The 11,864-nt window shown below is 58.0% G+C and overlaps 1 protein-coding gene across 1 annotated transcript; it reads left to right on the top strand.

Moving 5' to 3' along the window:
- Positions 1 to 2,991: 2,991 nt before the first annotated feature.
- On the top strand, positions 2,992 to 5,048 carry SOX14 (SRY-box transcription factor 14). The gene has a single exon (XM_004602950.2). The coding sequence runs from the start codon at positions 3,492 to 3,494 to the stop codon at positions 4,212 to 4,214; it is 723 nt and encodes a 240-aa protein (XP_004603007.1). The 5' UTR covers positions 2,992 to 3,491; the 3' UTR covers positions 4,215 to 5,048.
- The last annotated feature ends 6,816 nt before the right edge of the window (positions 5,049 to 11,864 follow it).

Below are 11,864 nucleotides of genomic sequence, written 5' to 3'. Positions count from 1 at the left end.
ATGGTGTGGAGAGGGAGTGAGGGTGGGCACGCAGAAGGAAGTCTTAGCCCAGCTTGGGATGCAAAAGAGGGTTTCTTGGGGGAGGTGACATCTTGAAAGCGATCTAAGACACCAAAGAAGTTGATGAAAAGAGAGGGGAAAGCCATGGCGGGAAAGAGAGGACGGGCGTCCACGCTCTGCTGGGGTAGGGGAGAAGTAGCTGTGAAGCCTTGTCCCCGGCACCGAATCAGGGAGGGTTTGCCCGCAAAAGCGCAGCTTCTCTGGGTCCAGAGGCCTGCCTAGGGCGGGCGCTCATCCTCCAGGCCAGCACCAAGGCGGTGTGGCCACGTCCCAGGGACCTTTCCAGCCTGGTGAATGACCTGATGGGCTGAGGTCACAGCTTCAAGACTATGACTGAGAAAGAGGCATTTAGGAGACCTCTGTCCTAGGCCCTTTTCCCGCGGAAACCTAGACTGCAGGCTCTCCCCAGAGGCAGCTGCATGAACCCTGGGAAGAACTGGTTTAGCGGGAAGGCCGAGCTCCGGAGAGACGGCGCAGCGCTGGAACTAGAGCGTTGCCGGCCCTGGAGTCCCGGGAAACTCCCGCCCAGGAGCCAGATCTGAGGATTCCTGAAAACCCGTGGCCTGCGGGCGGGGTGGGCCTGGCTGTGGTGCTGTTTGCCCGAGGGAGCGGCCCGAAGGCGAAGTTGGGAGCGCGCAGCCCCGGACCCGTTGAGCCCAGAGCGCGGAAAGCTGCGGGCGCCCCGCGGACTGACCAGCGCACTGACCCAGGCGACTCTAGGACTCTGAAAGGTCAGGTGGCACCTGCCCACTCCGTCGCTGCTACCGCCAGGACTCTCCACTCCAGACGCTCAGATTTCGAACCCCGCCGAGCGCGACAAGTTCCGGAGAGCAGCGCGGGCGAGAGAGGAGACTGCAAGGTGAGGAACCGACGGGGGATTCGCGCTGGCGCCTCGCCTCGGAGCAATCCCAGGAGGTCTGCCTGGAGACGGGGAACACTGGAAAGGTCGACACCGCCGCTGTGCCCAATCTTCTTCCTGGGCAGCTGCACGAACCCAGATGTCTGTGCAGGTTTGGAATTCCCCGAGGGCCTCGGACCGAGAGTTTGGCGGGTCCGGGCGGGAAGGAGGCGTTTCCCCCCCAATTACTGATTCCCAACCACCAAGGCTGTCCGCTGGCCAGTGGCCCCTGGAACTCCGTCCTCTGGCAGGCCCTCAGAAATGAAACGCCTGGCTGAGAAGGCCTGGGCCAAGAGCAGGGTGGTCGGCGAGCGGGGAGCTGAGAAGGAAGGTGAAACCCTGGCGCGATCCCCTGGCCAAGGCGGAGCCCTGGCTCAAGGCGTAGACTCAGACAAACCGAATTTTAATCCCGCGCTGACACGAATCAGGCTTAAGGGTGCTATCCAGCCTGAGCACTTTCCAAAGGCTCCCAGGCTCACCAGCGACAAGTTTGGCTTAAGCATCATCACAGCCTCAGCTGAGGCTCCAACGGGAGGTAAAACAAAAAAAGAGGGCTTCACGTTGTACATACAGCCTGCACCCCCAGTTCCCGCTGGAGTCATTTAGAGCAAATCAATTAACCGTCCTCTGCCTCAGTTTCCCAATCTGTAAAATGGGCGTCGTATTCTGGAGTGCGCCTCAAGATGAGAAATGCCCCACCTCTGTCTAATCGGAGGAAGAAGAAGCAGAGCCCCAAATGTGATTGCTGCGTGCTCGAGTCAGTCCCCCCTTTTCCCTGCCTCCTGGTTCTTTACCTAACCCCCTCCCCACCCCCAGCCCCGCCTCGCCGGTGCGCCTCTCTAGTGGCTTCTCCCGGGAGAGGCTCGCGCAAGAAGCCAATAAGCCTGGAACACGCGCGGGTCCTGCCGGGCTTGGGACAATGGTTTCCATTTAATAAATATTCCCCCCAAGGGCATTTCACAGCGGGCAGGCAATTATTCAACGGAAACAGGCGCGCAGGTTGGCTCCGCGGGTTGCTCCGTCCTCTTTACCCGGAGAATGCTCATCAGACGCACGAAACGAGTCTCACCTTTGCGCTGGGTGGGAAGAGGCGCCTGGGGCCAAACCGACCCAGGAGGCCGATACCGGATGACATTCTGCTCTAGGGCTGTCGCGGAAGAGGCAACGTGAGCCCCCTCCCCCGGCCCCCTCCCCCGCCACTCCCACCCGGAGCGCGCGCTCCCCGAGCCGCCCGTTTGGACGGACGTGGAAGGAGAATCGGAGTTTTTCAAACACTCCAAAACAACCGCACAAATAGGGAGTCCGGGCTGGAAGCGACCCCCGTCGTCCCCTCCACCGAGTGCAGAGCGGGCCGGGTGCTCCTCCTGGCTCCCCGGGCGGGGCTGGAAGCCTGGGCCCGGCGGGACGCGAGGCCTTCCCGCATCCGTCGGCCGCCCGCCACTCCGCCAGCCCCGCGGCCGGCCGCACCGGGGTAGGGGGGAGACGCACGCGCGGGCTTCCTGGGGGGATCGCCTCCCGAGGACCACCGCGGGCGCGGCGACGAAAGTTTATTTCGCCGTGAAACACGAGTTGGAGAAATGCCGTTTCTCGTCCAGGGCCCTTTGCCAAGGGGCAAAGTGCTGTCCTTCGTGGCTTTTCGCCCCGAGTCATCCTACTGACCACCCCGCGCTCTCGGCTCGCTCCCCGGGGCTGTCGCCTCCCGGGTCTTTGTACTCGAAGCCCCGGTGTTCCTCTGCACCGCCGGGAAAGGAAACGGGCCCCGAGGAGTTAGTTGCATTTATGGGCCGTGCCGGAAACCAGGTGGAACCGAGTCCCCAGTCCCGAGCCGGCCGCTCGGCGCTCTCCCCGCCCCCACCGGGCGCGCTCCCTCCCGGGTGCTCGGGCGCGTGGGCAGGTGCGCCCCACGCCTCCTCTGCTGCTGATTGGCGCCCAGGTTGGGGAGTCGCCGCCCCGCGCTTATGTCAGCTTGCGTGCCGTCCGGGCCCACCTCGCCTTTGAACTTCGCCGCTCTTGGCTGGCGTTCACCAACCTCCCGCATTCTCAGCCAGGTGCTGTGCTCCGCCGGGCCGCTCCGGGAAAGCCGCGGGAGGGGCGGGGGCAGCCCGGGCCCGAAACAGCGCCGAGAAGAGAACCCGAGAAGGCGAAGGCGGAGAGGTGGGGGGGGAAGGAGGAGCTTCCTCCCTCGCCCGAAAATTACCTGGCCACTAAATCCCAGGGACTCGGGGATTTGGCCCCCTGCCTCCTGCCGCGCCCGCGGCCCCCCGACCGGCCGCCCTCTCCTCCCCCTCCCTTGCTGTCCCCACTCTCTCTCGCGCTCTCTCTCTCTCCCGGGCCAGCCTGGGTGCCGGGACTGGCATGATCAGCTGAACTTTGCGGGGTGAACGCTTCTCTCTGGCTTCCCCTCCGCGGTGCCCAGGCGAGGGGAACGCAGAGCCCGGACTCAGGACCGACAGCCAGGCGGATCGACGACCGCACCCCTGCTCGTCTGCAGAGCCCCTGCACCGCCGCCCCCTCGCGCCCAGCCTCCGGGACCATGTCCAAACCTTCCGACCACATCAAGCGCCCCATGAACGCCTTCATGGTGTGGTCCCGAGGCCAGCGGCGCAAGATGGCCCAGGAGAACCCCAAGATGCACAACTCCGAGATCAGCAAACGCCTGGGTGCCGAGTGGAAGCTTCTGTCCGAGGCGGAGAAGCGGCCATACATCGACGAAGCCAAAAGGCTCCGCGCCCAGCACATGAAGGAGCACCCTGACTACAAGTACCGGCCGCGGCGCAAGCCCAAGAACCTGCTCAAGAAGGACAGGTATGTCTTCCCCCTGCCCTACCTGGGCGACACGGACCCGCTCAAGGCGGCCGGCCTGCCCGTGGGGGCCTCCGACGGCCTCCTGAGCGCGCCCGAGAAAGCCCGGGCCTTCTTGCCGCCCGCCTCGGCGCCCTACTCCCTGCTGGACCCCGCGCAGTTTAGTTCGAGTGCCATCCAGAAGATGGGCGAAGTGCCCCACACCTTGGCCACCAGCGCGCTGCCCTACGCGTCTACCCTGGGCTACCAGAACGGCGCCTTCGGCAGCCTCAGCTGCCCCAGCCAGCACACGCACACGCACCCGTCCCCCACCAACCCGGGCTACGTGGTGCCCTGTAACTGTACCGCCTGGTCGGCCTCCACCCTGCAGCCCCCCGTCGCCTACATCCTCTTCCCCGGCATGACCAAGACTGGCATAGACCCTTATTCGTCAGCCCACGCCACGGCCATGTAACCCCCCAGCCCGGCCAGCCAGACCTGGAGGGCGACCAGGATGCGAAATCTGCACCCGGCCCTGTGCGCCTCGCCCCAGCCTGCGGACGCCTGGGGGTCAGACCTGCCGCCACCCTCTACCCCACCCCAGACTCGGCCTCTCTCTTCCAGGGGCCTGGGAGGGGTGTCCTCCGGGACCGGGGCGTGGATGGGTGCCAGAAACTTGCAAAACATATGACAGCTCTACAGCTGCCCCTGCCCCTGCTGTCCCCAAACAAATCGCGACTGTATCCCCTTTGGACAAAAAAAGAAAAAAAGAAAAAAAAAGTAGGCAGTTTTGCTTTATATTTATGTTCCCCTTCTAACTCCTCTGATGGGCTTTGGACTCCGGCACGCCCAGATCCTGGCATTATATCTAGAGTATGCTCTTTTAGTTTTTCCTCTTGCACTCTGAAGAAAAGTGTTAGCTGTGCCTCTGTGTTTTGCCCTCAGACACAGCTAGGCACCATTTGCTCTTCGTGGTGTGGTGGGGGGAAGGCTTAAAGTTCAAAACTACAGAAAGGAAAACATTTCCATTTAAACCCATGCTATCATAGTGTTTGCTTCTTTCAAGGTGAAACAAAAGGACCCACATGGTTATTTACTTTGTATAAAGCAGTGCTCCTAGAGTCCTAAGTTTACTTTTAGACAGAATGTTGGGTTATGAAGTCAGGAAGTAGAAAGTGAACGAAAATGAAAAGAATCGAAACATCCTAAACGGTCATGAATGTTTTGAAGATGTCTTGGAAATGTATCTAGAAGGAATTCATCTCCTTATTCTGTTCATTTGTTGAACAAAGATGTTTTGAATAAAGACAATCTGTCATCCGAGAAGTAACCTTTGATGTGCATGAAATCTGAAGGCAGGGCCAGGTACCTGGCTGGGGAATCGCTGAGAAACGTAGAGGGAGTCCAGCACCAGGCTTGGGGGCTGGCTGCATGGGTTCAGCCCTGTGGCCTAGGGTCCTGAGGCAAGGGCCCACATCTTGGGGTTTGTCCTGACAGCCTGTCACGTCTGCTGGCCTTCAGAGGCCCTAGACAAAGACACCATCCTTGCTTGGCATGCCATTCCTTCTTCACAAAGTGGCTAAACCACTTCAAGGAGCATATAAACTGAGAGACAAACGCTGGTCCATACCTCTAAGAAAATCCACGTGCATTTTCTCTTTTTAAACTAAACTTTAAGGGAGTAGAGAGAAGCTCTGAGTCTACCAGGAACCAGTTGCGCCACTAATCACCAGGGGGCCGTGGTGTGTGTGTGAGTGTGTGTGTGTGTGTGTGTGTGTGTTTTGAAGGCAAGTATAGGGGACAGCCCACTGGAATAATCAAGGTCCCTTAAAGATATTTGGAAATGCTCCTCTGGGTCTTCTGAGGAGTGGGAACTCCACGTGTGTGTGTGTGTGTGTGTCTGTGTGTGTGTGTGTCTGTGTGTGTATGTGTGTGTGTTTAAAGCAGATGTCTGAGAAACTTAGAAAATTGTGTCATAAGTCCAGCTCAGAGCTGCAGGAGACTTTTCATTAAGACTCTCGAGAGAAAAAGAAAAAAAGAGGCAAAGGTATCATGCCTTGGGCAAAAAGTTTTTAAAAATCATAAAATATAAATAACTGGTAGCCTTAGTGGTTGACTCACATGGAAAATGAGTTCTTTCTTTCTCTGCTGGGTGGACATTTGGTTGAAGCTTGCTGGTTTCCGTGAGGAGAGAGGATTTGCCCTGACTTTCTAGCACAACTCCTTGGAACTTGTTCTGAAAAATTAAAGCGTCCTCCCCTGACCACTTTTTGTCCCCACCCCACCCCAGTTGTACCCAGTTGTGGGTTACTCAGTGGGCATGAAGGAGGCAGCCTGGCAGTCAGTGGGCTTTGCCAGGCTGCAGAGGGACCTGGGAGCTGGCCTCTGCCATTTTCAAAGAGTCAGGGACTGGAGGTGCCCAGAAACGTTGTCAACAGACACCAAAGCCCAAACCCGCCGATTAGCATATTGTCCTCAAAACAATTAGAAGTGTTTGAGGTGCTATTTGGAGCCTATTCATCTGAGCCCCTTTGTCAAAGGGGGATTTTCATTATTAAAAGAAAAGAAAGTTAGCAGTTGTCCATCTGGCTGCGCTGAATAGCAAAGTGATCCGTGTTGTATATGCTTTTCTCATTAAGCGCTCTTTTGAGACCGATGTTAGAATTAAATGCTATAACACAATTAACATACACGGGCGCTGAAGAGGAGGGGACGCCTATAAATAATAGATAGATAAATAAATGAGCGATCAGGAGAAGGTAAACAAAGGCGGGCTGCAGGGCGTGTGGGGGAGGCTGCGCGGGCTGCGCCACGCTTACTTAGCATCACAAAACGCTCTTACAAAGCGAGACAATTAGGAAGTGACTTGCCTCTGGTGGCCGTCCGGTCTGGGGGCTTGGGGTGCTCAGGGAACGGCCCTCCTCCCGACCCTTAGAAAGCCCAGGAGGCCTGGGGCCGTGGCGCCCCGGGGTATCGCAGTCTGATGTAACCCCAACTGACAGTCCTGTCAGCCGCCCTGATGGCCCTCATAGCTCAGTGTCCCTTAACATCTCCTAAGATGACGCTTACAGGGGTCTGCGTGCCGCCCCGTAGCGCCCCGCGCGCTGGCGCCCAGCGGGGACACAGGCTCGCTGTCCAGGGGGTACCCGGTGAGCGCACAGTGCCCAAATAGGGCACGCAGTCAGCCCGGAGGCGGGACAGACCTTTGCAGGGGTGTTAGGGGAGGGGGGTGTCCTGGGGCGCAGGCCGTGCTTCTTCTTCCAGTCGGATTCCTGATTTCATCTGGTCTTGAGGGATTCCGAAGGCGCCCCAGGAAACTGGGGTGCGTTGTTGCAGGAAGGCGCCCCCGGTGCCCCGGTGACTGGGTGGGCCGAAAGAGACCTCGCGGGCCGGGGGGGGGGGAGCGGGTCGCCCGGCGCGCGTCTGGGGACCGGGGCCACTGACCTCGCTGGCCCCTTTTCTGTCCATCATACACCCGGGCTCCTTCCTGCCCCGTCCGCTTTGTCCGGCTGCCTGCGTCCCAGCCGCTTGGCCTCAGCCTCGACCCCCCACAAAGGCCTGATCCAGCCGAGCACCCCGCGCCTCGCGGGCCGCAGAGTCTCCGCCGGGGTGCGCGGCCGCGACTCGCCCCAACAAACAGCCCAAATCCTCCCCGTCACGCGGCTGACAGCGGCCGATTACTGACTTTGAAGTCTGGTGCAGACAAAAAGCAATCCCCTGGGGGTGTTGGGGGGGGGGTAAGCCGTCCCTGTCAAACCTGTTTGCTCACAACTGTCTTCTTCTTTCAAGAAAATCATTAAAGCAAACCTGTAGGGAGAGGAGCGCCCCGCCCGCCCGCCGGAGCCCAGACCCGCGGCTTCTCCCGAGCGCGCCCGGCGCAGCGCCCAGCAGCCCCGAGGTGGCCTCGCCCCGAGGTGCCCCCTTGGCGTCGTGGGGAGAACGCGAACTAGGGCAGAGCTCCGGGCTCGCGGCACCGGGCGGGACGCCCCTCGGGCAGCCCCTTGACGGAGCTGGGCGCACGGGCCCGCACCCAGAGCCCCGGCTTCCCATACTCGCTGCAGGGTGCCTAAGGGGACCGGGTGAGATTGTTTCCTGCACCACCCCACCCATGATACCCCAAATTCATGGCGCGCTAGAAACCCATGGGGGTTTTAGGACAACGCAGGGGTGACCAGTCCGCTGCCGGACGGCTGCGGGCACCGGGCGCGGTGTTGGTTCTAAACGGATATTTGGTCTTAAACTGCAGCGACCGTCTGGTTTCCCCCCACCCCCGCCCCGGGCACTGTTGTGGCCCGATGTGGGTGCCACCGGCTCCTGGCCTTTCCTCTCCACCGTCTTTCCTCGAATCCGGGTCCGACTTAGATTCCCTGGCAGGGACCGAGTTTTCCCGTTAAAATAATTGACTTGCTTTGAACCGCTAACTTGAGCGAGTCATTCTGAGGCGTGCCTGGCGGGCATATTATCATTTTAAAACAGCCAGTAGAAACCCTCTTGAGGCCTGCAGTCAGCTGGAGCAACGGAGACACTTCGGGCCACCGAGAGAAGCATCTCCCGAGCTCAGACATCTCTGGAGAGATGGGAGCGTGCCAGGACTGGGGGAGCCTTGGCCCGCAGGGCCGCCAGGACTGCCGCCGAGAACTCTCATCTCCTTGGGCTCCTCCCCAGTTCAGGCCTTGTCACCATTGTTCCAGCGGACAATGAGCTTCAAGTCATTTGAATTTGACTATCACGTAATTAACAAGATTCGCGCTAAGAACTCGCATCTCTATTTGCTGAGTGGGGTGTGAGTGTTCCTGAGTGGAGTGGTGGGAAAGAGGCAGGGAGAGGGAGCCGCGAGGTTGGGGTCCGGGAGATGCCGGCTATCCTGTCACGGGTCTCCGCAGAGTGGCGCCGCAACCTCCTAGTTAACTGGCCCGCCCTCGGCCTGGGGGACCCCCGCTGCCCCAACTGTGAGAGCCCCCCTGGAGTAGGTATTCGTTCTGGATGCGACGGGAAGTGGCCTTGTCCTGCAACCAGAAGCACTGGAGAGTAATTAAGGAAAGCAAGTAGCTGGTGCTGGGGGTGGAAAGGGGTATGTGGGTGGAAGCCTGGGCGTCGCTAATTGCAGTCTCCAGTACCCCCCACCCACCTACCCACCCACCCCACCCGGTTTCTGCACTTTCGGGACTTGATAGTTTCAGCACCAGCCCTGGAGAAGTAGCCTGCAGGCTGCTACGAGAAAGCTGAGACCTCCACTCCACGCCCCGCCCCAGGCCCTGCGTCCCGCCGACCTGGCCCCTGGGGCGGAGGATGGGAGCCGAGGCCTGGGAAGCGGGAAGGACCGAGCCTCGGAACCGCCCTGGGCCTCCCCGTAGTCTTTCTCCTGCCCTTCCGAATCCCTGCGTTAAACGTCTTCTCGCAAAGTATCAAAGGCACCAAGAGTTTGGTCCGAGCTGGGGAAGGGAGCCGGTACCCAGTCTGGACAGGGGACCCACCGGGGGCGACAGATTTCCTCTCTGCTGCAAAGTGGAAGCGTTTCTGATACTCGGGCGGCCAGTGACCGTTTTCACACTTCTCTCCACTCTAGGACTTGGAGGAGAAGCTGTTCAAACGCAGTTCGTACCCTGGAGGCAAAAAAAAAAAAAAAAAAGGAAGGGATTTTAGTAAAATTACTGCCCAGTACGGTGGTCCTGAACTAGGAACTGCAAAGACACGAACTCAGACGCTAAAGCCAAGCGCGGGTCGTCCGGCCACACCAAAGCGCTCAGAAGGGGTGGGGGAGGAGGGCGGGAAATAGGAGGGGGCTGTCAATAGACCCTCTGCGGTTCCTGAGCTCAGCCTCTCCTGGGCACTCAGGACTGGGCCTCACCTCTGAGCCCTGAGCCTTTTCGGGCATTAACGCACCCAGGAAAACCAGGGGAAGTGGGTGCCAGGCGCGTGCGGGGTTCCCGAGCTGGCTGAGTGCAGAAAGCCCGGAGTCCCACAAAGCGCTAAGCGGCTCCCGACTTCCAGTAGCCGGGCCAACCCCCCGCGGACTCTGGCACGCCCCGCCCCGGGACCCGGGAAGGAGGGAGAGGGAGAGGGAGGGAGCCCCGGCCGAAGCGCACATCTCTGGTCCCCGTTCGCCCGGCACCCCCCGTGGCGCGGCGAGTCAATGGGATTTGCACAGTCGAGGTGTAACAGCATTACTGCATTAATTACCATTTCCATTTCACGTCCAGATTGTTTACTTATCTGCGGGAAACATATGTCGGGAGAAGTTCACATTCCGGATTCTGCTCCGCTGCCCAAGGTGCAATTCCGGGGAGGCGGCGAGGGGGAGGGGAGGGCTTCAGATTTTTTATTACACCCTCTAGCCTTATCTGCCGCTGTAAATTATGAGGATCCTCCATTGAGCGGCATATGGAGATTATATACTTTTTTGAATATCGTTTCCCAAAGCCTGCAGATTTTCACTTTGAAATGAAACAATCCTTCGCCTGCTCGCCGGGGGCCGGGCGCCTGCTGGGCTCCCCCGCGCGGCCCGGGGAACCCTTTCCGCGGGGCCTTGGAGAGCACCCTCCTGCCCACGGCCGCGGCTGGCGCCGGCTCGAGCCCGGTCCCCCGGCATCTGCAATAATCACCCCGGGAAAACCGCTCCTTCCGAGGTGTTTGAGAACCGCGGCGACGTCCCGGCCCTAAACTCCCACACCTGGGCCCTGCGGGACTCAGCCCGCGTGCTCGGCACAGCGCCTTGGCGTTTAGTACACCCGCATAGACGCGAGTGGGCATCTCCCTCTTCCTACGTCGGGCATCTCCAAAGCTGTTCTGCAGGGCTGAGGCGTGCGCGCCTGCCAGCCCCGGACCGCACCTCCTCCCGCACCCGCCGGGGTCCCGAGAGCAGGGGTGTTGGACAGACAGTTTGGGCTTCTTTTTTTTGCAGGGCGGCGGTGGAGATGGCAGGGAATGGCCCCTCGCTCCAGACCGCTGTGAACCCTGCACGGCGTCTGCTGCGTCCAAGGCAACTGCCGCCCCGCTCGGGGATAAGCGGCGCCGGGCGGAGCGGCGCGCACCGACTCCCAGCTCTCTTATCTCCCCGAGACTCCTTTCAGGCCGAGATCAGAGAGGGAGGGAAAAGGAAGAGAGAATCATTGTTCTTCTTCTTTTTTTTTAATTTAATATACCAAGCCACCCGTTCAGGTCATTTATATGCTTAATTTAGTGATAGAAGTCAATAAGCAGAACCACAGGATTCTCTCCTTCCTATTTCTTTGACCGCGTTTTTTGCACTGTAATTGGTAAAACAGTAATAAGTGTAAGCTTTGTGTGTGTGTTCAGTGCTTTGTCTGCAATGCAATTATAAGAGGTGTGTTCTTATCATGTAATTTTTTTTTAAAGGAGCGTGAGGGGAAGCTCTGGTTTTTCTTCCAGTTATTATTTTTTTTTATGTTGTTTACTCGGTTTTCAGGATTACCCACACTCTACACGTCGACACCCGCCCTCCAATGCGGAATTCAGACATTTCCTTGGAATGCCCATTTTTATGATTCTAAATATCCCTTGGGAAATGTATTGCGTTGTTTTACCAGTAACAATTAAATGAACCAAAAGCAATGCAATTAAGGCGGAGAAAAAAAATCAGACGGAAGGGTGGGAAAATAAACAGATTTTTTCCCCCATTAAGTATTGTTTTGGGATTTCTAATTTTTTTTTCTAGACCTCTAAGAAAACTGTGAGGTGTCACTTCTCTCTTCTGGATCTATCTGTAATTGAATCTAGGTCACTATTCTAAAGCAAGAAAAGTCTGCTTCCCACTTTCCTACATCAAGCTGAAATTTGGGGGAGGGACAAGGGTCTTGCAATTTCATTTAAAATGTAATGGTGGATGAACTGATAAGCAAATAGGGAAAAGGGAGTCTGCTTAAAAGAAAAAAAAAGGCATGGTTTTAATATGCTCCAGATGGGGGGAAAATGATTTACATGAGAGTTTATTTCCTCTTTGCTGATATGAAAGAATTACAGATACAAAACCCACTGATCTATAGAATAAAAAAAGAAAAGAAATGTTATTTTCCTGTAAAGGTGTCAGTTCATTTATATTCATTTAACCATCCATCCATCAATTCACTTTTTCACTCCTTGCACATTCTCTCCTACCCTGTTAAAC

Source organism: Sorex araneus, chromosome 2 (assembly GCF_027595985.1).
Source record: "Sorex araneus isolate mSorAra2 chromosome 2, mSorAra2.pri, whole genome shotgun sequence".
Lineage (NCBI taxonomy): Eukaryota > Metazoa > Chordata > Mammalia > Eulipotyphla > Soricidae > Sorex > Sorex araneus.
This window is presented reverse-complemented; position numbering and strand designations above follow the sequence as displayed.

Coding starts and splice junctions, on each gene's coding strand:
- SOX14 (XM_004602950.2), top strand. CDS start 3,492: ATGTCCAAACCTTCCGACCACATCAAGCGCCCCATGAACGCCTTCATG.